The sequence below is a fragment of the Epinephelus fuscoguttatus genome, linkage group LG1, assembly GCF_011397635.1.
Source record: "Epinephelus fuscoguttatus linkage group LG1, E.fuscoguttatus.final_Chr_v1".
Classification (NCBI taxonomy): Eukaryota; Metazoa; Chordata; class Actinopteri; order Perciformes; family Serranidae; genus Epinephelus; species Epinephelus fuscoguttatus.
Genome location: NC_064752.1, coordinates 34,793,160 through 34,819,974, shown reverse-complemented (window position 1 = coordinate 34,819,974; position 26,815 = coordinate 34,793,160). Strand labels below are relative to the sequence as shown.

At 43.8% G+C, this 26,815-nt stretch overlaps 2 protein-coding genes and 2 non-coding genes across 6 annotated transcripts; 1 reads left to right on the top strand and 3 right to left on the bottom strand.

Annotated features, from left to right (window-relative positions):
- Window positions 1-547: 547 nt before the first annotated feature.
- On the top strand, window positions 548-16,021 carry ubap2a (ubiquitin associated protein 2a). Of its 3 annotated transcripts, none has more exons than XM_049582093.1 (27): window positions 548-741; window positions 2,667-2,804; window positions 3,262-3,339; window positions 3,553-3,663; window positions 6,391-6,553; window positions 6,683-6,766; window positions 6,848-6,911; window positions 7,487-7,584; window positions 7,764-7,816; window positions 7,926-7,996; window positions 8,207-8,393; window positions 8,538-8,808; window positions 8,940-9,241; window positions 9,692-9,918; window positions 10,021-10,303; window positions 11,940-11,979; window positions 12,115-12,289; window positions 12,532-12,583; window positions 12,803-13,112; window positions 13,347-13,438; window positions 13,537-13,587; window positions 13,706-13,799; window positions 13,893-14,309; window positions 14,549-14,653; window positions 14,758-14,825; window positions 14,943-15,134; window positions 15,222-16,021. In XM_049582093.1, exons 2-27 carry the CDS (start codon window positions 2,709-2,711, stop codon window positions 15,315-15,317), a joined length of 3,780 nt encoding a protein of 1,259 aa, XP_049438050.1. In that variant the 5' UTR covers window positions 548-741; window positions 2,667-2,708; the 3' UTR covers window positions 15,318-16,021. The 3 variants fall into 3 exon arrangements, with proteins under 3 accessions (XP_049438050.1, XP_049438029.1, XP_049438039.1); XM_049582072.1 differs by having other exon boundaries at window positions 549-741; window positions 7,764-7,822; XM_049582082.1 differs by lacking the exon at window positions 548-741 and adding an exon at window positions 866-1,285 and having other exon boundaries at window positions 7,764-7,822.
- Window positions 16,022-18,672: 2,651 nt separating this feature from the next.
- Window positions 18,673-25,559, bottom strand: nop56 (NOP56 ribonucleoprotein homolog). Its single transcript, XM_049582460.1, has 12 exons — window positions 25,458-25,559; window positions 24,707-24,796; window positions 24,512-24,626; window positions 23,243-23,407; window positions 22,790-22,988; window positions 22,312-22,499; window positions 21,814-21,965; window positions 21,525-21,625; window positions 20,194-20,342; window positions 19,863-19,984; window positions 19,491-19,604; window positions 18,673-19,244 (listed from the first exon to the last, which is right to left on the bottom strand). The coding sequence occupies exons 1-12, from the start codon at window positions 25,458-25,460 to the stop codon at window positions 18,906-18,908; spliced, it is 1,737 nt and encodes a 578-aa protein (XP_049438417.1). The 5' UTR covers window positions 25,461-25,559; the 3' UTR covers window positions 18,673-18,905.
- LOC125898292 (small nucleolar RNA SNORD57) lies at window positions 19,681-19,749 on the bottom strand. The gene has a single exon (XR_007450615.1). It is a non-coding gene; the product is annotated as a small nucleolar RNA SNORD57 (small nucleolar RNA).
- On the bottom strand, window positions 22,076-22,195 carry LOC125898247 (small nucleolar RNA SNORA26). The gene has a single exon (XR_007450605.1). It is a non-coding gene; the product is annotated as a small nucleolar RNA SNORA26 (small nucleolar RNA).
- Window positions 25,560-26,815: the final 1,256 nt, after the last annotated feature.

Sequence of the window (26,815 nt, the reverse complement as noted above, 5' to 3'; positions counted from 1 at the left end):
CCTTGCAGAACAATAACTTGCTTCAACCTCTGTTCACTGCTAATTTAGCTGTTGCTATCAAAGGGGAACGCCACCTAAATTAAAACTTCCAAGGTTATTTCCATAGCCTAGGGAAGTCCAAGTTATATTTGTGAACATGAGCTACTCTCTGTCAAAGTTAGAAACCAGAAAAGTAAGTCTCAGACTTGTGATGTCATAAAGTTGGGAGCTGCTCTATAGACAATGAATGGGGGCCTGCTTTTTGGACCCACAGATTGTTTAATTTTGTATATAGCCAAATGAGCTTTAGTCTACTGCTGTTTTTTTTAGCACTCTAGATTTTGAATTTGGATGAGAGTTGGTGATTTTAATTGATATTTTTGGACTGTCTTAGACCATAGGAATAAAATGTATGAATTTTGAAAATGGGTGAAGTTCCCCTTTAATACTATCCGACCATATGGTGGCTTTCAGGACAGGACAGTCTGTGGTGGGAGACCAGTCTGCACTGTGCTCACATAGTGTAGGAATGTAGCTACAGACGACAAAATAAAAAGACAAAATAAAAAATATGAAGACATAAAAGTACAAACGTAAATCCTAGTTTGAACGACGTGTGTTGAGAGTGAGTGTTAGTAAGGTTCACCCACGGTTGTGACTACAGTCTCAGGCTGTGACCCGAGGAGAGGGGAGCATCCACCACGGCAGCGCACGTCACGTGACCACCTTGTCTGCTGCTGGCCGAGTGAAGCGTGTTAGCAGGTAATAAAAACACTATTCCTACAATGGTTTTCAAGTTAACTTTCTGTATTTCAACGCGTGTAAACCTTTAACTAAAGCGCGCTTTCACTGAGATAGTTAGTCGCTGGCTTGGCTGTGTCTCTTCCACGGGGCTGTAGGGGATGTCTTTCGCAATTTTTCTGTTGTCTTGTTTCCCGGCGAGCAATGTCGGGATGGGATTGTGCTCCGCTGAGAGGCCTTTTTCTTTTACATTTTAACACAGCTACGTTGTTAGCCGGCTAGCCTGTTGTTAAGGTGTCGAGGACGAGCCTGATGTAACTGCCAGTGTCGTTAGATAACTGAGCGGATCTATAAATACGTATAAGACACGAGCAAGCCAGTTAGACGACCGTTGGCTATCAACTTGGACCAGATTTAGATAGCACCGTTAGCTAGCTTCATCCCCGCTGCATCGTTTGTTCAGTATCGACGGTAATGCTACAGTGTCAGCATTAGCATGCTGGTAGCTAACTTGAGGCAGTGCTAGCGAGGACAAAGGGACCCTAGTACCAACAGCACCAAGCCGGTCAGTGTTGAGTCGAAAAGGACGCTACGAGAATCTGTTTTGTTTGTGCTAGATAACGTTAGACATGCTACGACAACCGTTAGTGAATAGCCCCATATATAGACTTGAGAAACAAGTAACCTAACAGCAGCGGGCTAACGTTAGCATTGATTCAAAACAACGCTCCGCTTCCTGTACTATTAAAACAAGCGGTGGCTAATGTCAGTTAGTCAGCTGTGACTGGGTAGATGATAATATATGTCAGCATGGACGTGTAATTTAACTATTATATTATTTGCCATATCAGCATGTCCAAATAAATGTGATGAACAATTGAGATGAACGGAGTAACTCAATGGTTGTTTTGTTATTGTTTATCTCTAACACCGTGAACAGCCGTGCTTGTAATGATATGTTAATATGTTGTTTATTAAATACAAAGTGCTGCTTCTGTTGAATGTTTCTCACTTATGATATATTATATTTTTACTGAAATTATATTAAAAGCCAGTTCGTCCTTTTGCTTTAGCTTTGTTCACACCAGCAGCCAATGGCAGCAGTGCATTTGCCAACGTCACTCAGGCACTGTAAGCTGGATTGCTATTGTTCTCTGACATAAAACAAATGGGTCACTGGGGATATGTGTAGTTATTATACCAGTAATGGAAACCATAGGATAAGGTTGCATTTCAAATTGCACTGCAGGGTATTTTTCCTTACAAGGTATTAAGCAATCCCCTTTTTCTATGTATTTGCAGGTGGATAAACCCCCTGTGTGTGTGTGTGTGTGTGTGTGTGTGTGTGTATGTATGTATGTATATGGTTGTGAGAAGTGTTAAATATGTGCCACTGAAAATTATTCATGCTTGATTATGTGGTATCACACCCAATTTGCAAAGTGCAATGTGCACAGGACTCAGTTGTCAAATGCACACAGAGCAGAATTCAGCATTTTACTGCAGTTTAGCATGTGTATGTGTTTATAATTATAGTTTCTGTAAACTAGCATACATAGGGATACATAGGGGATTTGGGGTCAGGGTGTGTAGTGTTTGTTCAGCTTCACACTTAGTGGTCCGTGCTGTTTGTAAGAGGACACTGGGTCGCTCTCCCTCCTTGACCTAGATTTTCAGCAAAGCTGTTGTGTCACCAGGCCAACTGTGTCTTACAGCCTTCATAAGGGCAGTATTCATGATTGTGCAATAAGGCTTAGCTATGCTCACGACACATATTTCTGCTATTAAACACTTGTTTCTTTCTATGCACTCGCCCAAGCAAAAGTATTGAGGCTTGGCTGTAACAACACTGTAAATGAAGTGAATGTGTTTTTGTTCTGGATATAATCTGTGAGAGCTGTTGGTTGATTTCACTCATCCTTCCATGTCTCTTGTTCCCTCTGCAGATTTTTCTATTTTGTACATACAGAGTTTTGTATATACTGTATATGATGAGCTCGCTGGGCAGCGACAAGGCCCGGGGCCCTCGGGAAAAAGCGCTGCCTGCTGCCACTCACACATCGCAACCACAGAAACAGATACAGGTGAGCCACTGCAACCACATGAAAATGAAAAAAAAAATAGTGAAAGCACGCTTCACTTAGCCACAGAAATGTTGAGACAGAACACCAGTGTGCACACGATTGCCCTTGCCAACAAAACCACAGTGCACACATTGTGCAAGGAGACCTCCTTGGTCAATATTGAACAGGAATTTTTTTAATCACAGCCACAGATTACATTAACTGTTAGCTGCGACAATTTGCGTCAGACAATAGAAACCAAGTAAACACTTTCATTCATCCTTTTAGGTTTACCCATACAGTCTGATGTCATACAGCACAACAGCTCTGCCACCTTATAGCTTATAACGTTAAGCTTTTGTTAAAACTTACCCAGAGGTGTCAATTCAACTATATGTTACTGAGGAATGGATATACTGTGTTCTTCGCTTTGTCCTCTTGTTAACCAATATATTACCTTTTGCTCTCTGTGTTGCAGGCTACTGCTGAACAGATCCGGCTTGCCCAGGTGATCTATGACAAGAATGATGCTGACTTTGAGGACAAAGTTAACCAGGTGAGAAACACTTAGGCCATTTACCATGTTTACTCTGTTCTTCCATGACCCCTGTGCTTTATGTAGACACATGAAAAATGCTATTTTTTAAGGTTGGAGTGACACCATGACTTTTACTGTCTTACGGTGCAAAACTGGTGCATTTTGTCATTGATACATCTTTGTTGTCTAGGAAACATTTGTAATACGATGTGTGTTTATTGCTTTCCCCAGCTGATGGAGGTGACCGGGAAGAACCAGGATGAGTGCATGGTAGCGCTCCACGACTGCAACGAGGATGTTAGCAGAGCCATCAACTTTCTCCTGGAAAGCACCTCGGACATGGTGAATAACATTCTTAAACTTCACGTACTAGCCTGTTGGTATTTTCAACTGTATGAATTTGCAGTTCCAGAAGTTGTGAATACATTTCTTTTGTTTGGAAGGCAGAATATGGGGCAGCACCTCGGTACAATAAGTGTTTTTACTGAGTGTGTGATTTTAGATTTGGAAAATTGAGGAGCACAGGGTAAAAAAACAGCATGATTTTCAAGTGTACCTGCGTTTCAACAAATCAAATGGCCCTTTTTTTCACAACAGTAATAAGCTTTATAATGGCTTAGTATCATTTATCTCGGCCGGTTTCATGGTCCTGGTATTGTGCATGCTGGCTCTCTGCCACAGCTTAGGCCTTGTGCTGCAAGACTTTGGGAATCTCTGAGTTGCTGTGCTGCTCACGTCAAAAGACATTTTTTGTCCTAGAGTGTTGACATGTTGATGTGAGGGTGGGTGCACACACTACGCAACAGGTCTTAGACCAAGACCCTGTTCTTTGTACGAAGATAACAGAGTTATCCAGATAAGAATGCTGACGATTTGTCATGTGTCTGTTTTGTTTCTTCTGTGCCATGAAGCTGGTTTAACATTCATGTGGAGGCCGTTGTCAGAGCAACAAGTCCTTAAGCACAAACTTTAAAAAGTGCAGGCTTATTGACAGTCGGCTGGATCATGACCAAAGAACTTCTCAGATTCTCAAATAGATAAAGCTCACTTTCTCTTCTTTTTTTTTTTTTTTTTTGTCCAAGTGTTGATACAGTCGAGATTTTAGATGAGAACATGCAGGTTAGTGTGAACCCACTATGATCTGTTGTTGGTGTAATTATCGCAATTAAGATGAGATACAGTGATCAAAAACACAGAGTAAACTCAAAGATTGTGACTGTTAAAGACAAATAAAATCAGGATAAACAAATCAGTCTGCAAACTGCTTTCACAGAACCAAACTATCTGCATGAGAATAATAATAGCATGCTAGCCTGACACACAGGATGTGTTCAGGTGGTCTTCTGCTGTGTCATCACCTGTGCTTTAGCAGCGTGCAAAGCCCAATGCACAGTCCCTGTAGTTTTGATTTTAAAATGCATGTAAAGCAAAATGCAAGCCATTGCATGGCCTGTAAAGACAGCTACACTGACTAAAATAGAATCAGATGCCTGAAACGCATCCTGGGTACACAGCCTGACAAAACAGGAAACACTACAGAGAGATAGTTAATTTGTCTTTGTGACCTTTTTTCTTAGTTAAAGTAATGCTATGCGGGGTTTTCCGAAATGAAATGTATTGACTCATGCAGAAGTAATCCCACTTAATCATCACTTATGACCCACTAGAGGTGTGTGGTGGTGTATGTTTTCTGCAGAGTCTTTTCCCTATGCCTGTTCTTTTCTTGTTTTTTGTGTTTGGGACATTTATGGGTGTGTACCCCTGCAGCGCTGAGGTCAGGTCTGGGCTTTATAAAAAGGTAGCGATCAGGTGCCAGATTGTAAGCAGCAGGCATCCAAGAGGCACAGCGCTGAAAATATTTAAATATAGCCAGACGAAACACCAAACTGGAGTGAATCTGAGGTCATTCTTTACTTACACTCTCGCTAGTGAGTGTGTTTACAAACAGTAGCCTAACACGCAGTCCTGCATAGTATCCTTTTGAATAATAGATTCAAGCTTTCCGGCACATTAGTACTAGATTTCAAGTTATGTAACTTGCTCAGAAGATGAACAAATGCTGTGGAAAAACAGTAGGTTTTTCTGTAAATGCTGGTGAAAATGAGTTCAGTCAGTCATATCTGAGCTGCGCTTTGCCACAGTGACTGCTGAGCAGCTTGCTTTCTCTAATATCAGGAAATTTTAGCACAAAGTTACACCACTGTCCGCGATTTTTCTTCCTCTGCTCAGAGAGCAAAGTCAAACGGTCAAAATATCTGGCAAACACTTAAGTGTTGTTCTGCCTTTGTGTTGCGAGTCAGAGTGAGTGTCCCAGCATTTCTGAAGAGTACCAGTCGGCACAGATGGCGAGGAGAGGCTGTCGGGCAGGGCGGCCAGCCAGACAGCTACCCTGGTTGTTGTTTTGGTTTCATGGAAATCCAAAAATAGCAAATAGCCGGTTTTCTCCTTTCACGTGGAAGTCTCTGTTGTTTTGTTATATACTGTAACCCTGTCATTACATGTGCTTCTACTGTACTTTTCAAGATCCTAAAGGTCGTAAACAAAAGGAGTAGTTACTGAGTGAGTTTTCTGTGTTGTAAGAGTAGGTGTAGCACAAGAGGAGAGTGGCCTATTACATAATTAACATCACAATTGAAGTGATTGTATAATTATAATCAGTATGTTGTTTTACCCTTAGTTTCATTCTGAGTTGTTTTAATGTTGCCTATTAATTAAAAGTCCTCCTCTGATATTTGTTTTTCTTACATAACACAGCTGAATAATGCACACTTCAGTAGAGAAGAAAAATACACCAACCACAGAATGCCAGAGGCTACTTTGACATGATACAACTCTGAAATGTTAGTGAACTGGAGGCAAAGAAACTTTTTTCTGTATTTAGAAAACTGCCTACTCTGCTCACTGAAGCTTATTGTCAGTGCTGATATCTTCTTATACTTCTGGCTATAGTTTGTAAGTGTTTGAAACTAGTGCAACAGGGAACATGTGAGCTACAGTTAGTGCTCCAATTGTAATCATTCTATCTGTACTTTTTTCTTCTCCGTCCTCTTGTTTCTGCTCTGTATTTAGACCTCATGGGAGACAGTAGGGAAGAAGAAGCCCCTGGTGAAGGACGGTCCATCAGATAGCAAGGAGAACAAGGAAAACCGGGAGAAGAAAGGAGAGAGGGAGGCAAGCAAGGGCCGTGCGGCTGCCAACCGCAAGGGCAGGGGGGCCAGTCGCAGTCGACCGGGTATGGAGTTTTAACTTCACTTAAACTTAAATCTAGTTCAGAGTCTCTCTCTCCACTATGTTTGATTACAGCACACTGTTACTAAAGTGGTGTCTTTTCTCATTCTTACATGCGCTTCTATACCCATAGCACGTCCAGAGGAGAACGGTGTGGAGGTGACACCAGTGGACAGAGGTTCAGATCGAGGTCGGAGGGCCAGGGGCGGTGGTCGAGGTGAGCAGTTGCACATTAAAACACTTTTCAGTTCGCCCAACACTGGGTTAGATGTTGACCTTTGATGTGAATGTGATGCAGGATCTGGAGGTCGAGGCAGAGGCAGAGCACCGCCAGGGAGCCGGTTCTCAGCCCAGGGCATGGGGTATGGTGGCAACACACACACACTCACACTCACAGGAATTTTCACATATTTTTAGGTGTAAATTAATTAGAATCAGAGAGTTATTTCAGGCTAGAAAATCGACTTTTGTTTGGTTTTAGTTTCTGAATGAGAGCACCTCTTCTGGATGTCTTTTTACGTGCTTGTGTTTGCTTCTTAGAGAGTGTCTGTTGAAAGTCTTTGGTCACCAGTTGCGTTAACATCTGAATAAAATAATTGTGAATGTATCTCACCTCAGTTTCTACACAGCATAAGAACCCCAAAGGCTAAGAAAAATCTTAGTCCAGTGAATAGTATGAATAATAAACTTCAGACTACCATTGGGTTCAGAACTCGTTCAGTGTTCAGAAATTAGACATTTTTTTTAATTGCAGAGAGAGTAAAATACCAAAAAAAAGGTACCCTGGGGTACCAATATCAGTTCAGATGTCGACGGTACCCAGCCCTACTCCAGACACCGTTTTGTAAGAAAATAATACTTGAATGTTTCAACCTCTGCTTGGCCTTTCAGTTTACTTCTGTGTAACTAAATATACCTCTCCGTGGCTGTTCCCCAGGACCTTCAATCCAGCAGACTATACCTCGGAGGCTGGATCAGGGACCACACAAACTGAGGTGTGGGACACGGCAGCCAATAACAGCACAGATGGGACAGGTGAGCTCTTCAAACGAGTGTGCTACTCTGTGGTGAACAAATACATTCAATGTATTGAGCAGACAGAGCTGTTAGCTCTGTGTGTTTTATGCAAATGTAAATAAGCAACAGACATCATGCATCCTGTTTACCTACCTATCCCACCTGTATTTAAACTTTGATCACTTGTTGCTCTCTAGTAACCTGGAGACATACCTTGGAAGACTGGTCAGCTGAGGACTGGAGTGAAGATGTTAGTGTGAGTTGATACAATTACAGGAGAAGTCTGTCAGTCACAAGCGAATGTTTGATGCATGATTAAAAAACACTTGTGTTTCCTGTGTTGTTGTTTGTTCCTGCAGCTCTCGGAGACCAAAGTGTTCACTTCCTCATGTGCACCTCCTGCTGAGAATCACATCACACCTGGGCAAAGGTACCTTACTGGAGCAATTGTAATACATTGGCCCTGATGTAACTTAATTTTACAACAACTGACCCTTTGTAAAGCCCCGCCCCTTTGCGATGGTTCGTCAAGCTGTCGGAGCATACATACATCCATTTATAACACATAACAATTAGCAGCCTTTGACTGTGTGTCCTGCAAACATTTTCTAATTGACTTTACCAACTGTTTCTGTGTTAGTCTGGACCTCGCCTCTCTGCTGCAGAAGCCTGTAGTTGGGGGAAGAGAACCACCTTCGTCCTCTTCCTCTCAGAGTCTGGTCTTCACCAACTCCCACCACCATCACCACCACCAGCCACCGCAGCAACAGCAGCCGCCCCCCAGCCGCAATGCCACCAGTAGCACAAGCTATGCTCATGCTGCTCTGGTAAAAAAAACAAAAACAAAAAAACAAAACAAAGTTGCTTTTCTCTGCACCATTTTTTCATACACATTCCTCCATATATCACATGTGAATAATTACATACACAGAAACAAAGACTGACTTATACTCTCCTTCTGTCTCTACCAGTCGTCAGTTCTGGGAGCTGGTTTTGGGGACTTGGGCCAGGCCAAAAGGACTCAGCCCAGCGCTGGAGCTCAGATACTGGAACAGCTAAAGGGTCCTGGCTTGGGTCCGCTACCTTCATCCCAGGCCGCACCTCCTGCCAGCACCCAAGGAAGCAACACCTCTATTGGCAGACTGCCAGGCCTGGGAGCACCTGTACCTCCACCCTCCTCATCAAGCTGGGACATTAAGGCGTCGGAATCCAACACCACCTCGCTGTCCTCGCAGTTCAGCCGTAAGTGTTCATAGAGCAGCCATGAATAGAAGTTTGTGTGTTTTTGTCACATATATGAATGTAGAGATGTATTGATTTCTTTTTAATAACCACACTTTGTCCTTTGTTTGGTTGTGTGTTTGTCACTGCAGGTGAGTTTGGCCTGCAGCCAGAGCCTTCTCTTGTGCTGAGCCAGCTGGTTCAGAGGCACGCCGGCCCCTCCTTGCCTCTGGCACGTCAACCCAGTCCTCCATCGCAACAACAAGCGCCCCCAGCTTCAGCCTCGCCTGCTCCCCACCACACCAGCACGCCAGCACAGGCAGGCCCGGTGATGGCTGCTGGTGCTAAACCTCCTGCCCCTGGCGCAGGGCTGGACCCTCAGGGCAGCAGTACACCACAGCAGCAACGGGCACAGCTCAAAGGCCAGAAACGAAGGATACCTCCCACGTCGAAGGTGAGAGTTGCACTTACAATCTGATGCACATGTGGCTTCTCTTGAATTCGGCTCCTGTGTTTGTTTGTTTTTTTAGCATTTCTGCTTTATTTTTTAAAGTGATAGAGAGACAGGGAAGGCAGGGAATGATGCACAGCAAAGGGCCAGGGCCAAACTCAAACCACGGCCACCCTGCAATAGGGACTCAGTCTTAATGGTATGCACTCTACCCAGTGAGTTACCAGGTGCCCAGCTCCAGGGTATTTTAATCTGAACTAAACTGAACCAGACTGCGTGGTGGTTTATGGAAGGTTTTCACTGTCCTGTGTGGGTCTGAGATTTTGTATCTCGATTGTCAAGGCAACAATTCACATATTGTAGCAAATGTTTTGTAAGTGACCAAATGTAAGTAGTTATATGAACATAAAGTCACAATACTGAAACCTGACCGTGATCCCTCCATCCTGGCAGATCCCCTCCACAGCGGTAGAGATGCCAGGCTCAGCTGACGTCCCCGGGCTAAACCTCCAGTTTGGAGCTCTCGACTTTGGCTCTGAGTCGGCATTGCCGGAGTTTGGAGTCGTGGACAATTGTGTGAGTGTGGCATCCAGGGAGTCCACACCGGCCCCTGCCCCAGCACCACCTGCACCAGGACCAGGGACACAGAGCCAAACAAGCCTGTACTCTAAACCGCTCAGGTACGTCACTGCTGACTGACTAGTTCCATCTCTTTATAATATATAATGAAGAACAAATTTTGTCGAATAACATTTTCCTCTCTCCCTGCTGTTGTCCTGCAGTGAGTCGCTTGGCAGCCCACTCTCCGTTGCCCTGCCTCTTCCCCTCTCCTCATCAGAGCCAGTATATCACTCCTCGGTGCCGCTGCCCAGCCTCACTCCCTCCTCATTAGGGACTGCCAGCTCCTCCAACCCTTCCTCCTCGTCTTCGACAGCCTCCACCACCTCCTCCTCTGTACCCTCCTCCTCTCACTTCTCCACAGTCGGGGCAAGCTACGATGGGACCATGCCCCCTCACACACGACTGGCCTTTTCCCAGAGCAAAGAGGCCACGGGGCCAGTCATGGTGAGTGGAAATACGCAACAGAAATGCTTATCCTGCCTTTTAAGGATTTTAACTTCTGTAGTTGATAGAGATGAGAAATCAGTAAAAATATTTCTCACATATCTGCGTCTTGTATAAACAGTGTGACACTGAGAAACTGCAGGTCACAGGTCAACAGTTCACATGAGGTTCAGACCCATGTTGGGAAACTGTCTGACTGTGTGAACTTAAAGGTTGTATAAGCAGATTTATTTCATCTGATCGTTCATCACGCACATCAAATAAAATCCTAATTTGTAAAACAGGATTTGCTGTCAAAGGAAAAGCAAAAGTGCCTATTTGGCAATATTATTGACTTTATTATTATTATTATTATTATTATTTTTTAAACCCTAATGCTAATAGGGAACATGATGATGTCAGTAAGCCAATCTTCTAATCATCAGGGTTTTTTTTTCTAAAGATCTAGGGTTTCCCACACATTGATGTATTTGTGGTGGCCTGCCACAGTATCAGTATTTGCCACCACATATTTATTTTCTATTTTTGGAGCTGGACTGTTGTTTAGGAGTGCTGTTGGAGTAAATAAAGCCTACAGTTAAGTTATTTAGAGCACCACACTGTCAGAGATCAGAGCCTACACTGGGCACAGATGGAGCAGCACATTGCCAGGTGCAGTGAAAGTGTAACTTAATTTAGAACACTCTGTTTCTTAGAACGACAGCGCTTTCATTTTAGTGTTGTCCATCTTTCCTCCAGACTACTTTAGATGTAACTGGTTCTGTTCCCATGCACACCCCGCTGTCCAGCTCTGGATCTTAAAGTTTGCTTTCACTCTGCAGCAGTTATTCCTCTAAACCAGTGGTTTTCAAACTCTTTGTGCCCAAAGCATACGAAAGGACAAGCCAAAATTTCAAGGCACCTGTATTTTTATCTGTGTAGCTTCTATAACGTGTGTTATCACTCTTCTCACGACACAAGACAATAAAAAAAGACAGGTAGCTTTTGTGATACTGTCTACTGACAGTTTTTTTCTTCTCTCTTTTCTTTCGGTGGTAGGTCATCTCGCTGGTGCTTTGTTGTAATTTGCTCTGTACAATAAAGTGATCCATTGTCCCACTCTCGGCTTTCTCCTTTTAAATGTTATCATCCCTCATACTGGCTGCCACTCGGGGCCTTTGATGTGTCACACACCTAAATTTCCCAAGTGCAAACGGCTACAAATAGGTTCTCCATGAAGGTTTTTTTAATTAAACTACATTTTTTAGCCAGAGTTTGCCTCTTTATTGGGCAAAGGGTGCGCACAACATACTGATACAGTCAATTAAAAAATTCAAGTTGAATATTGCAATAATTATGTGTGGTTATCACAAGATCCAACGGCACGCCTGGATTGGCATCACGGCACACGACCACAAACTGATGAACTGATAAATTTTCCACCCCGCGATTCAAACTTTACAAACTGCTGCTGAGGAATAACCTGCCTCTCTAGATATTTGGTGTCATTGATGCATATCTTATCTTGTAAAATATCCTGTGTAATTGGTAACACTGATGTTGTCTCAAGTTTATTTACCGGTGGAAAAATGTCCTCACTGTGTCATTCCCATTATCATTATACACTGACACTAAGTGGCTTTTTTCTTATCCCCAGAATGGTCTGAATGGTGTAAGGACCTCTGCAGCTCTAGACAGTAAGTCACCTACTAGTGATTTATTTCTTCAGTGTATCATTTCTATTGTAAATGTCTACCAACAGCCATTATTCTTGGGCTGGGCTGTTTTGAGTCTGTTACAAATAAAGACTTTTTCTTTCGTCCTTGTCTCAGCTTCATCAGCATCCTCCACACCCAAGCCAGAGTCGCCGTCTCTAAGCATCAGCACCAACGGTGCCTCAGCACCCTCCTCCCACTTACCCTCTACCCTGCCTGCACACAGCTCCACCACGCTCTCCAACCTGGCACAGGACCTGCCCTCAGCCAGCCAGCTCAACTCCCTCAACAGGTGACAGACGCACACATGGCAGACTGATAACCAGCTTTGACTGGGCAATAAGGAAACCTGAAATTCATTGATTGAGTTGAATTTACCACCATGTTTGGTCAGCCGGAATTCTTAAGAGAGAGCAGACTAGTGGGTGCCTCATGCTGCCACTCCTTTTTATATAAAACAAATGTATTTCTGAATGCACAGTAATACTTTCTTAGTGTTTAAAATTGTCTGTCCTCTTTGCCTTCACTCTGCAGCCATGTCAGCAGTCATTCCTCAGTTTCAGCTCTGGGCTCCAGCTCTCTCACTGTAAGTACCTGTCGTGACTTCCACAACCACAGTCACACTGATTGTTGCCTCCATGAAAATATAGTGGGTAATGCCACCTAGGTGTTTACAGTAGAGACCCTTGATCTGCAGTATATTAGTGCCAGTACACAAACAGTGTGTGCATGTATGCATTGGCAAATGAAATTTAAAAAATATATTTCAAATTTAACGGCTGTCCCCCTTCCTGTATGTCCTCAGTACACCAGTGTTGACAACAGCAGCGTGAGCTCCCTGGCTCCTACCACTGGCTCCTACACGTCATCGCAGCCCTCAGCACTCCACTCTACCCACAACAGCAGCAACAGTAGCAGCGGCATCAGCCACTTGGCCAACATGCCCAACATGGGCAACAACATGAGCAGCGCAGTCGGTGGTATCGTTGGCACCAGCGGACTTCACTCTGCTGCCATTGCTGCCAGCACAGCGCTGGGACTTGGCTCCAATGGAGCTACTGCCACGTCCAACCTCTCTGCCCCCAGGACCACACCCCTTCTCTCCTCCTCCACTGGTATGCGCGTGTGCACACACACACACACACACACACACACACACACACACACACACACACACACACACACACACACACACACATACAAATTCTGGACATGGGGAATGTTAATATGTGATGAGTTGTTTTCACTCATTGTTGCACTCTGCTGATAATATAAGCCCAAATACTTGTTGCTGTTTGTTCACATGAGTGTATATTAAAGGGATGGTTGTTGTGTGATTGTGTTGACAGGTAAAGCTCCTCCTAACTTGTCCCAGGGAGTGCCTCCTCTATTGCCCAACCAGTATATCATGGGCCCAGGGGGGCTGCTGCCAGCATACCCAGTAAGTAGCCCGTCAGGATCTACAATCATTGCAGTGTGCTTGTTTTTCTTGGTTTTCGGTTTTAGTAGCTGATTGTCCCTGTCCTTTGTGTTTCACAGCAGATCTATGGCTACGAAGACCTTCATATGCTACAGTCCAGACTGCCAATGGTGGGCAACCACTACACTCTCAGGACAGCTCTTCACTTCTTCTTTAGTACTTGTTCAGGGTTTTCTAGCTTGTTTGGTTGTTATGTGGCTCCTCTCCTGATCCTCTCCTGTCCTTCAGCCCTCTTTGCAGGATTACTATGGAATCACATTCCCCGGCCCCACAGCGACTCTCTCTGGTAGAGACGGGAGCCTAGCCAACAACCCCTACTCAGGTAAAGCCCCTTCACCCTTTCCTGGTCTTGTCTGAAAAAAATATCCAAAAATCAAGAGGTTGTTGTCACCTGACATCTCATCTGTTTCGTCAGGTGAAGTCACAAAGTTCGGCAGGAATGACTCCACCTCCCCAGCACCCCCCACGAGCCTGGCGGCCCCGCAGCCGCCCCAGGGCCAGAGCCAAGGACAGAGCCAGGCGCAGCCTCAGCCTCCCCAGGCCCAGCCTCAGCCGCAGGGCCAACCGCAGCACCACAGCAGTCAGCAGGCCTTTCTGCCTCCGGGCTACAGCTACACGGGCCTGCCTTACTACCCCGGGGTGCCTGGCGCTGTACCCAGTGCTGCCGCCTTCCAGTATGGCCCCACCATGTTTGTTCCTCCCGGGGGCCCAGGACCAGCCTCGGCCAAGCAGCACAGTATGGGCCTCGGTCTGGGAAACCCCTCGGCGAGCCCCTTCCAGCAGCAGACACAGCAGCAGCCCAGCGGTTACGGCCAGCACACCTTCAGCTCAGGTAAGCAAGTACACTAATTAGTTTTTGTTGAAATTAATATTTATCATTGTATATTAGTATTATACAGCAGTAAAAATAGACGCATACAAAACATTTTCTGCAACAAAACGTCAAAGTCCTGGACTAATTTCCATCGTGGTCCCCTATGCTCCATCAGTCCTTCCTTATCACAAGGATTTTCTTGCACAGGAAATTGTGTGTATTGTTTGGACTCTGAAGTTGATGTTTTCCTGTCCCAGGGTATGAGGAGCTGACAGCGGGGCCAGCAGGAGTGGACTACAGTAAAGGATACAACTCCTCCTCACAGGCACAAGCCAAATCTGCTGCTTCTGGGCCCGGGAAAGGTAAGAAGAAGAAACACACTGTTTTTAATGTGTCAATCCAATAGGTTAGTTTTTAAAGTCATGTGGAGTTCTGATGTGTAAATGTGTTTGCTGTCATTCTGCAGGCGTCTCAGTGACGTCTAGTAACTCGGGTGTGCCAGACATCAGTGGAAGTGTTTACAATAAGACCCAGGTAAGCCTAAAACACCTCGACTAGCCATCCACCCTGTTGTCCTGCTGTGGAGTTGGTGTTTATACCAATAAATAAAAAGGTTTTGAGTGTCATTTGTCCCTCCTCCTCTGTCTGCAGTCTTTTGATAAGCAGGGTTTCCATGCGGGGACCCCTCCTCCCTTCAGTCTGCCATCAGCACTGGGGGGTCCAGGACCTCTGAACCCTGGAGCAGCTCCTGGAGGCTATGCACCGGCCCCATTCCTCCACATCCTGCCTCACCAGCAACCACACTCACAGCTGCTGCACCACCATCTAGCTCAGGATGGACAGGTAACACCTGCAGATAATTTGTTGCTGTGCAGGTTTTACCTGTGAGAATTTTTTATGATGCTTACACACACGTCTGTCCACATTCAGGGTGGTCCGAGCCAGCGTGGCCAGTCCAGCAGCCTGCAGCAGAAGAGCCAAGTCAACAAGTCGAGCTACGGCAGCTCCCCCTACTGGGCCAACTGAGATGGCTACATCTACGATGTGTGTCTGTGTGAGTGTGTGTGTGTGTGTGTGAATGGACACAGACACTGACACACAACACCACACCCGCGTATGACTGACAAGATCATAGAGGGACAAACCATTTTACAACACAAGCTAAAACACACACTACCACCCCCCTCCCCTTTGCTCTGTATATCCCCTTTTCAAATTTATGGCTGTTGTATGTAAAATATATTTATGTATGTATTTATACAGTATATATGTATTGGTAGGACATAAAATGTGGTTTTCTGCATTTTGTTTTTATTTTGAAGGACATTTTATTTCAAAAAAATGTGGAAAGATGAGAATGCTAAATCATGGAGATGAAGTTGGTGAATATACTTGAACACAAGCATCTTGTGATGTGGATTTTTTTGTATGCATACATGAACTGAGAATGATGTACATAGATTCTACACATCATTTTCACGGCAAAGGCCTTTTTTTATTTTAGAAGAAATACGTTTTTGTAACTTTGGTCTCCCGCATCTGTGAATCCTTATATTGAGGGTGACTTGAGTTAATAGCTTGACTTTTCTTTTTCTGCCCCATTTCCCTCCATCTGTCTCTCATTCCTCAACTCTTACTAGTTGGCTGGGTTTACCAGCCAGGCCTTGGATTTGATGTCATTTTAACATTGGTTTAATCCTTGTTGTCCAAATTAAAAGCTCTGAACAGTTTGTATGGGTCTGGCATCAGTATTTACCCACCACTTTGTTTCTCTGGATTCAGACCCACGCGTTACATGCACACATACAAATCAATCATAAACCAAAGTTTCCCCAGTCTCACAAGGTAATCAAGGAAACAAGCACAGACTGAAGTGGTAACATATCTGATATACTAAATGACCAAAGGATCACAGGCAGTATGGACGTCAGTACCTTTAGGCTTGTGTGCACAAACTGAAGAGGCCAGTCAACAGGTTTTACAGGTTCAGGCACCAATTACAGCGACACTTCAAGTGTCAGTGGTTTTAATTCTGATGCTCAAAGATAACATTACATGTACTAATAACTGGAACACATGAAATCTGACACAGCAGGACCATAATCAGTTTTTAATGAGATGACTTCATGCCACCATTCATTAGATATCAATTATAGAGAGCAAGTCAGATTAACACAATATAATACAGTCCAATCTAATAATACTGCAGTAAACAGCAGCTGTATGAAGCCTCTAATGTTTACTTTCATGTCATTCATGAGTTGAAAATATAACACTCCATTTTTCTGCAGTATGGCAGGGTCTGTGTCTTTGCTTAGCTCATATGCACTCTTGTTTTTTTCCTCTGATGACCCCTTACAAGATAGAGTGTACTGTGTCAAGTCAGTCCCTTGGAATAACTTGACATAGTCTAAGTTTTGTGAAAGAATAGAAAGAGAAATGTCTTAGGGAGTAAACAAAGAGTTATAGACTTGTTAGATTAGGATGCAGTCTATGAATTATTATACAACCTCAATTCCAAAAAAGCTAGGACACTGGAAAACAGAACAAAATGCAATGATTTGCAAATCCTTTTTGACATTTACTTACTTGAATAGAGTACAAAAACAAGATATTTAATGTCCAAACTGATCTTTATTTTTTGTTTTTTTGTAAATATACACTTATTTTGAATTTAAGGCCTGCAACATATTCCAAAAACAATGGGACACAGGCAAGAAAAGACAGGGAAAGTTGTGTGCATCCTCAAAGGGCTTAATTGTTCACAGGAAAGGATGGCGCCAGATTAACCACTTTATGAAAAACTGTGTCAGCAAATAGTCACAACAGTTTAGTAACAAGGTCTTTTAAAGCACAACTGGAAGAAATTTAGAGATTTAACCATGTACAATCCATAATATCAAAAAAAAAATTCAGAGAATCTGGAGAAATCTGCACTTGAGGGGCAAGGCTGAAAACCAGCACTGAATGCCTGTGACCTTTGACCCCTCAGGCTGCCCTGGATTAAAAACCAACATGATTGTATAAAGCATATTACTACACGGGCTTGGGAACACTTTGGAAAGGCGCACTTGCAAAGTTAAAGACATTTGTCAGCAACATTCAGAAACACTGTCTGCTCCTCTGGGCCTGAGCTCACCTGAGATGGACTGACACAAAGTGGAAAAGTGTGCTGTCATGACATAAGTCCACATTTCAATTTGTTTTTGGAAATCATGGACATCATGTCCTCCAGGCAAAAGAAAAGGACCATCCAGATTGTTGTAAGCTCCAAGTTCAGAGCCAGAATCTGTGATGGTATGTGGGTGTGTTAGTGCCCATGGCATCATGGGTAACTTCACATCTGTGAAGACATCATGAACACTGAAAGGTACATACAGGTTTTGGGGCAACATGTGCTGCCATCCAGATGACGTCTTTTTCAGGGATGTCCCTGCTTATTTCAGCAAGACAATGAGACACATTCTACAGGAGTTACAACAACGTAGCTTTGTAATAAAAGAGAGCAGGCACTAGACTGACCTGACTCCTACTGAACATGTGTGGTGCATTATGAAGTTGGTTAAGAATTGTTAGTTGTATATCAATCAAGAATGGGAAAGATTTTACTTTCAAAACTTCCAGTTCCACCAGCTGTAAGTCAGCTTACAGGCAGCTGCAGGCGAGTCATACAGTGGCAGTGGACACCAACACAGGTGTTCAGTATAACCTTAATTACACTCAGCAATGGTTTGAATGACTTCTTTCTTCTTCTTCAAGTCTTTGACATTTTGACAAACACAGGTGCAGTTTATAACAGTAATTAATAAATGCTGCATCACACCTAAGTTACAGGATGCCGGTGATTTAGCTGGATGAGACACTTCAATGTGATGACAGAGCTTTGCTGATTGACTACTCATATGCAGGTATGTATTTATGCACGTGCTATGCATTCAGTTGAGGAAAAATATCTGCCAAATAATTCTCAAAATTCTTATAAAATTTCATTTCCAAATTAGGGAGCATATCTCAGAATTATGCACAGTAGCAATTACTGTCAATCATGGTCCTTTTTGTAGAATCAAGGAAGGAAACAAAAAACAAAAACAAAGGGTCATTAAGGCTATTAAATTATGTGGATAACAGGTGCCTTCTAGAGGTCTAACATCTAGTTTAACAATTTGTAAAATCATATGGGAAATGAGAGGCCAGACACTAACTCAAAGTACTGCTGATGCATTCATCACATTATGAGAAGTTTGTCCTAAAAAAAGACATCAGGAAAACTGTCCCAAGTAAGAGACAGTCTCTGATAGACCATTATGATCACGCAAGACTACTCGTTTCAGTTTGAAATATTAGGAGAGCTTGCAAAACAAGAAACCCATGAAAGTGCAAGATGTTTTTACTTGACAAAAGTTTAATTCATAGCTATTTACAGAATTACAAGTAAATGTCACTGACTTCAAGGCACAGTCATAAGCATTTCTTTGCAGCCTAACCTGCTTTGAGGTTTCCAAAAAAAGACGGTATAACATAAAGCTGCTTACATAATCTAGCTTCGGATTAAAAGTAAAGTGAATAAAAATAAACTGTACACGGATATAAAGATTCAGTCTTTGACCACAGTGTCTAGTCTGCAGCCTCTTTTTTCTTCTTTTTCTTTTTCTTCTCAGACACAGGCGTTTCTGGGGTCTCCTCTGCTGGCTCTGCTTCCTCCGTCTTTCGTTTCTTTTTCTTCTTGGCAGGAGTTTCTGTTTCCTCTGCTCCGTTATCTGTGGCAGCAGCTTCTTCTGCCTTGACCTCCACCTCCTCGGCTTCGGCTTTTCGTTTCTTTTTCTTCTTGGCTGGAGCGTCCACTGCTCCGTTCTCTGCAGCAGGGGCCTCCTCCATCTCCGCCTCATTCTCCTCGGCCGCTTGTTTTTTCTTTTTCTTCTTTACTACAGCGACCTCTGCTTCTCCATTCTCTACCTGCAGAGAAGTAAACACATGTATGTGACAATACTGAACTGATTTTGTATTCCAAGCTAGCCTCACATGTATATCATTTAATGGCTGCAATGTCTGACTCACTTCAGTGATCAAGTCCATTGTTTAGGACCAGCCAATGGTTCGGAGTCAGGCTGATATAGCATGTCGTACACTGAGATAGGACCACATGAGTGGGTCAAATCTCAAATCAAACATGCATGACCAGATTCTGCAATTAACACTTACCTCAACTTCGCCGTTGGCTTCACCGTTTTCCTCTTGCAACTTCTTTTCACGCTTCTTGCGTTTCTTTTCCTTCTTCTCCAGTTTGCGCTTGATCTCAGCTGCAACATCAGTAGCCTGGGACGAGAGAAAAAAAAGTTATGCAACTACAACTGGGGGGATACATCAGGTTTCACTTAAGTATCTCAATGCTGCATCAGGCTCATTAAATCAGTTTGTACCCCCACAGTGATGTCAGGGAAAGATCTGTCATCATTCAGCATTTGACAAAATCACAGCAACCACCTTAATTCACTTTAACTGATCATGTGCAATACAGTGTCACACAGTTTCTCATGTGCTGTGGCTTCAGCAGTTTTATTTTTCTCAGCTCACCTCTTTCACAGCCTCTTTCATAACATCCACATTCTTCCGTGGCACGTTGCCTGTCTCATAGAAAGACAAGCGCTCCTCCACCTGTTCGCGCAGCTTGTCACCAAACACGCTCGTGGGTACCTCTGCGAGACAACAGACAATAGAAATCAATCACGGAGCCAACAGAGGATTACAGCGGTTAAAAGCGACATGTGGCTTTGCTCAGGAATTTGCTTGTCACCACCATCCCGGGGGATGAATACTGTTGACGAAAAATATGAGCATCATTGCAATTATGCCGCATGGATTGTCAGCCAACGTGGGCATTGTTCCACAAGGGCATTTTGCTCACCAGAGAAACAGTCGATGCGTGAGGCGATGGTGCACTTGTTGGCCAGGTATCTAGAGATGCGGCCTTTGTTCTTGGCGGCGGCACGTCCAATGAAGGTGGAGTGGAAGATGAGCCCGTACTTGGGGGTGTTGCCACGAGTCTTTAGGGCTCTGTGTGAAAATACAGCTCACTTCACATTCAGGATCAACAGCTTAAGATAGTGTAAAATGTTTCAATAGGCACGAGTGGCAGTCTAAACCTTAGGCACTGTACCACAGATGTCGTGTGATAAAGAGGCGCTATGCTTACATATGAAGTATAGACTAAGAAATCAGGCCAAAGCAAATGTGTCTCCTCACTGGTTAAAGACTGTTGGTAACTTTCATAAATTTGTTTTTGGTTTTGTCATTTGCTGGAGCGGTCACTCTTCAGATTATCTGGCTTACTTAGTGCTGTGTGGAAAACATACTCCTCTGCCTCCTTTATTGCCTTGTCACACTTCTAGTGCTTGTTTTGCATGTCAATGAAGGCAACCACTCAGAGCAGAGGAACCTCTAAAGCAGCTGTCAATCATATCACTTTCATCAACTGTGTTCAAACTGTAAACTTGGCAGCGCTGAGCAAATACGAATCAGGATTCTGTTGCTGCAGTCTAAGTCTCACCCAACTGTTTCCAAAAATGCACTTTAGTGTACTGTTAAGCTGTAAAATGTTTGCTCAACATGGTACCTAGGTCACAAACTCTTAATTTACAGCTTAAAAGTGCACTATAGTCTGTTTATGAAAACGTGAGGTGAGAAATGGGCAATGCAGTTACACAATCTTAATTCAGTAGAGGAGCATGATTCTGTTACATGTACATCTTCCAAGATAGTGATGATTCAGCAAATATTTTTATAACCGTCTCAGATGCAGGTGTGTTGGAAAATACCGCTTGAGTATTTGAATCCTGCACTGCTCTTCGGTCCTCCTGGACCTTCATCGAGTGTTCACACTATTGACAATGGACCAGGTGAACCGAAACACAATATTTTTTTTAAAGTTACCAACTGTAGCTTAAATGTCAGTTTTTCCAAATTAAACAGAAAATTTTGGTGGAGCAGCCGGTGGAGACACATTAGCATTTAAAGAGTGCACAAAGCTTCACATTAGTCTAGTCTCTAACTAGTTTCAGATTTTCTACCTCGGTGCTGTGAGTGGCTGCTCAGACTGTGGGGGTGCATTCGGGCGAGAGGGATCACTCTAGAGGAGTCATTAGTTTTGTCTCCCCCAGTCACCCTGCTCTGCTCCTGCCCAGCCCTGCCATCACTGTAGCCACTTTGTTCCCCAGCAGGGAGGGGGTGCCCCAGTACCTGAACAGGGCCTTCTCTGCTCCCAGGATCTGAACGGTGGAGGCCGGGTACTTGGCCAGGTTGGTCAGACTCCCAGCATGGGAGATCAGGCGAGCTCCCACCTGGAGAAAAGAAAACAGCGTCAGTCTCTGACAGAGCTACCAGTAAAAGTGGATTTGACTTTGATGTACAATGAGGACCATCAGCACCGGATATTTTGTTCAACACAGAGATTCAGGGGATTGACAGATTTTGGTATAACATCATTGGTCCCAGAGTAACAAAAAAAGAAAATTAAACTTTGACTCACCACTTCTCCGATTAAGGCCGCGAGATTTGGAGCCACCTGGCTCATCTTTGAACGCAGGTACTCCTGCAGCTCCAGCCGATAGGCAGCCAGAGACACTACACGATTGGAGAACCTCTCTATGTTGATCAGGTCAATGGGAGAGATGTCCATACCTGGAGAAGAACACATCAGGACAAGGTGTAAGGCAGGGAGATACTCTGACCCACTTGCTTTGGGCAGTGGGTGCTGTCTCAACTATCAAAAGTTTACAGTTGTAAAATTGTGTTGTTTCTCCCGACAGGATCCGCAGTGAGGATTTGTGCCTTCACTACAGGTTTATGAGAGAGCTATTCTGCCCCCCTGTGTTAGTCACCAAGGACAATTATTGGTCCAGGGTGGGCAAATAAGGGGCACCGTGTGGTTCAAGACATAAATGCTGTTTAAAAATGTTAGTGTGCAAATGAGCAGGTGTTGTGTGTATTTTAACATCTAAAGATTGAAAGATCATGGTTTGCTGACCCATAGAGGAGCGTGATGCATCCAGGATGGCCTGAGCTTTGGCGGCATCCATCACCACTTCCTCCAGGCTCTCCAGACTCTCCTCCGACAGCTCCTTCCTGTTTCCAATGAGCTGAGCCAGGCGGCAGTACGTCGAGTTGTCTGCCACGATCTTGATCAGCTCTGGGAAGTGGTAGCCGTACCATTCACTGCACACACAAGACAAAGATTGATAGAAAAAGGTAAGCATCGGGAGGATGTGCAAAAATAACTGATATGTCAGATAAGCTACAATGACTTCTGTCTATCAAATATGCCATGTATCCCCATGAAATGTCAGAAGATCTGAAAAAAATAGATACCATTCATACCTGACAGCCATGCCACACCAGAAGTGACAGTCACTCAAACACACAAGCACTGAAAAACCACAATGTGAAACACCTTTTCAAACAACAGATGCAACTTCTGTGGGAGTGGTGTGATGGGGGAACCTTACCGAACACGCATGGAGAAAGTGTTGATGTCTTTGTCCAGCTGATCCAACAGAGCGATGGACTGGATGATCATGTTGTCCACCCTGTTGACGTTGAACTTTACTTTAGCTCTGGAGTAGCTGTGACCCAGACCCAGCTGAGCCTTGGAGGCAGCCTGAGCAGTCAGGCCCTTCACCAGGGAGTGGAAGTGCAGACGTACACCTGACAGGACAGAGCACAGAAGGAAGGGTTTGTCTCAGTTAACAGGACAGTAGCTGAACAGCATGTGACCAGTGGCTGTTCAGATTTTCAGTATGAACCTTCATGAGTTTCAGGATTACAAAAATCACATCACAACAGGCCACGTTTTTTTAACAATGCTAGGACTATTGACACTAATACTATGCTCAGTCCAACAAACTACCTACTCCAAACTTCCTATATTCAAAGAAAAGGCATGATCTCCCCATCCTCACCTCTGGTAATCTCTGCCACCACCCCACCGGTCTGGATGGAAATCGTAAATTCCTCTTGCAAGGCTGCTCCAACTTTTGCATCTGAAACCCCCAACATGGCTTTCTTCTTCCCAGAGAGTGGCAGGTTTGTCTCCAGGAACAACTTCAGGTCAGCATGAACCACACCTGCAAACGAAGGAGGGGAGATTATTAATCTATCCGTGCATACTTTGTTGAAATGAAGCTTAGAGTCTGCAGTAAAGCCATTTGAAATATCTGACACTGACTTGCGACTTCTGAAAATACAATCAGGTGTGCTTCAGTGCGCAGATAAGTAGCTGATAGCAGTTAGCAGCTAACTTAAAGTAGAACAGTGGCGGAAAATGTCCGCAAATTGGGAAGACAATTAAGTCAGGACTGCTCTACGAGCAGAGGAGATGGTAAATAATCATACCACTGCCGCTTTCTTGTGCCGTGTATTACCAAAAAAAAAAAAAAAAATCACAGGCAGTGTAACAGGGTTTCTAGGGCCTAAGGTACCTTAGATTTAAGACTAGGACTTTTTCAGCGGCACTGGGAATAAAGCTTGAGCCAATTTAAAAAAAAAAAAAAAAAAAAAAAGAATGGGGAAAAACACAAGTGGGCGTCTGGGACATTTTTGCCCAATTGTTTATTGTAACATAAAATCAAATTTTTGTTGCTTCTGCTACCCGCTTCTGCTTGACATTAATGTGTGAAGCATTTAGTGAGTCATATTGAGAATTTACAATGCAACGCCAGGGAAAAGGGTTTCATAGAACTCTACTTTCCATGTCCCAAACATTTCAAGACTTCTGCAAGACTGATATGACATTTTAAAACCAATTAAGGCTTTAGTTATTTACATTTTAGTGTATTCAATGCATTTACACTGCCAATAATGGATCAGCCATCTTAGTCAGGTGGCAAAAAGCCCTGTATCATCACAAATTTGACCAATTCAAAATGAATTCAACAGTCCATGTTTGGCTGATGTATGAAGGTAAGGCGCATTTACTGATTTGAAGAACAAATTGGTTATTTTTTTATTGAATGACTAACAATTATACAGCTCTGAAATAAAAATCAAATAAAAAAGTCAGGTCATCATCTTCAAACATTGCTGCATTTCAAAAGGCTGTCCTCAGTTGTTCAGGGTTAACATTAGGTTGTCAGCACAGTAACTCAGGGGATTGACAGATTATAAAAACATCATTACAACCGAGGACACCACTACAGCCACAAAATAGGAAACGTGAGAAATGGGCTTGCCTTCAGAGATGGCGTTCATGTTCTCCAGAGCAGCCTGGGCCGACTTGAAGGGGAAAAAGGCAGCCAGGCTCACCATGCTGTTGAACTTGCCAATGCTCAGCACGCTCTCCTCCACCTAAAAGACGCATACACCGTTATCTCTGCTTCATCTGGAAAACACTTATGAAAGCAAAAAGCGCGGACAGAGGACCCCACCTGAGGCAGCAGCATACCGATCTCCTCCACCTCTTTGACTGCAAACAGCGCATAACCTGACGCATGCTCGAATAGCACGTGCAACAGCACCTGTGAATGTAAATGAATTTTAATTAAGGAGCCAAACAAAACTACAGATTACAGACATTATAACAGTTTACGACATATGGTAATGTGCAATGTTAAGCGTGCATCCGGTCTCCACGTGGTGACCCAATATTTCCAGTTATTAAAGTATCTTCATAGCTAAACATTACTTTGAAAAAACATGCAATAAAAGATTTAAAAGCAGTCATGACTAACTTGTAAATATTCATCTCATAACGTTGCATTACAACTTTGAGGCGCGACACGTTGTCGTCATGAACCCACGTGTTGACCAGGGCCCGTGCAGCAAAGTGCCATGAAGCTAACTTGTGCTAACAGCACAGCTAACGTCCATGAAAACTAGCGACAGCGCTTGTGCTGCGACTGGGTAAAAGTCAGTAGGTTTCTCTCGCATAACTGCGACTGACAACGCTGCTCCTGTACGCTGTGGCAACTTAAGTCCTTAAATTAAGAGGCATTTTCCTGCTAATGTTAGCTACATGGGTGGCTAACTGCTCCTCTTTTGATGAAAGGCCTTCAGCTGAACAGCAGTAAACGTATAAAAACAGCTGTTTCTGTTCTTAAGACATGTTAAAAGGCCTTCAACTGTATCCTACGCTGACAAACGTAGTAACTACCAAACACTCAGCACAACTTCTCTTACCATGATTAGTAAATCTCTGCAGCAGCACGCAGCGCGTGTCTGCTCAGCTCCGTCACCTCGAGAGAAAGACGGCTATCACACGTTTCAGCTATATACCACGTGACCTTGATATCGCGATATCAGCCTAACAACGCGAGACCCGACTGAGAAGGCTCCATCTGCTGGAAACAAAGCAGAAAGTCAGCCTCCAATATTGAAGTAAAATTACATTTTAAAGGTAAGGCTCGGGTTGTTTTATATTGTTCTTATTGTTAGTAAATCCTATGAATAAAACAAAACCAACAGTGTGTTACTGCCTCTCAATGTTTTCTTCTTTACCTTGTTTGTGGCGCTCAAGCCCATTTGTATCTGTAAATCTTTAAAGCTCTTCACACCAACAAAGGTGTGTGACTGTATAAAATAATAGATGTAGCTACCATGAGGTCACTAGGGTTCCCACGTTCATAAAAACCTGAAAGGTCATTTCACAATCACATTTCCAGGCCTGGGAAAGTCATGACCTGTGGCTAAGCTCCGCCCCTTTGAGGTGGTTTGACAAGCTGTCAGAGTAAGCATGGAGCCCACACAGTAACTACCTGCTCTCCCTGAAGAAATATTATCATAAATTTGGAGGAATGAAACAGTGATTCCAGAGAGAAGCAGACAGAGGGGTCTACAGTCTGTGTTTGAAGGATATATCCAGGATGTCAAACTGACTCAGCAGCAACAACAGGTTAAAAAGACAAAGATAGTTAGAAGCTAAAGCCGAACTATAGGCTACAGATTACAGTGTAAAAGTGAACCACCACATCACTGCTGATCGCCACACAAGACAATGAATATAAAGGGAAACTTTGCTAATATTGAGCCAGCTGTGTGGCATCGCAGTATGTGCAGATGAACGGTGTTTGGCTTCACCCCTGTGCCGCTGCCAGCACCTGGACCTCCGCTGCTGGACGGGCAGGGAACTCTGGGGAAGTTGAACAAAGTTCATCTGCGCACAATGTGATGACACACAACTGATTGAATATCAGCAAAGTTTCCCTGCTTCCCCTCACTGGTTCCTGTACAGCAGGGTCAGTCTTTATTCAGTGTTACAGTCATTAAAAAGCAAAAGCAGCATGTGTATACATTCAGCAGGCTATATCTTCAGCAGCTAGGTAGCTAACCCTACACTTTTCAGGGTTTGATTTTGGTTTTGGAACATGGAAGGAAATGTATATCTTTCTCTAACCTCTCCCAGTGATAAGTATCATTTATACACGACGTGCCTCAGACACAACATTTATCTCCAAATCCACAAAACCAGTCTGAAAATTAAGGAAATCTGAAACAACTGCACTAGAGTCAATGGAGCACAACTGCTGTTTTCCGACCCT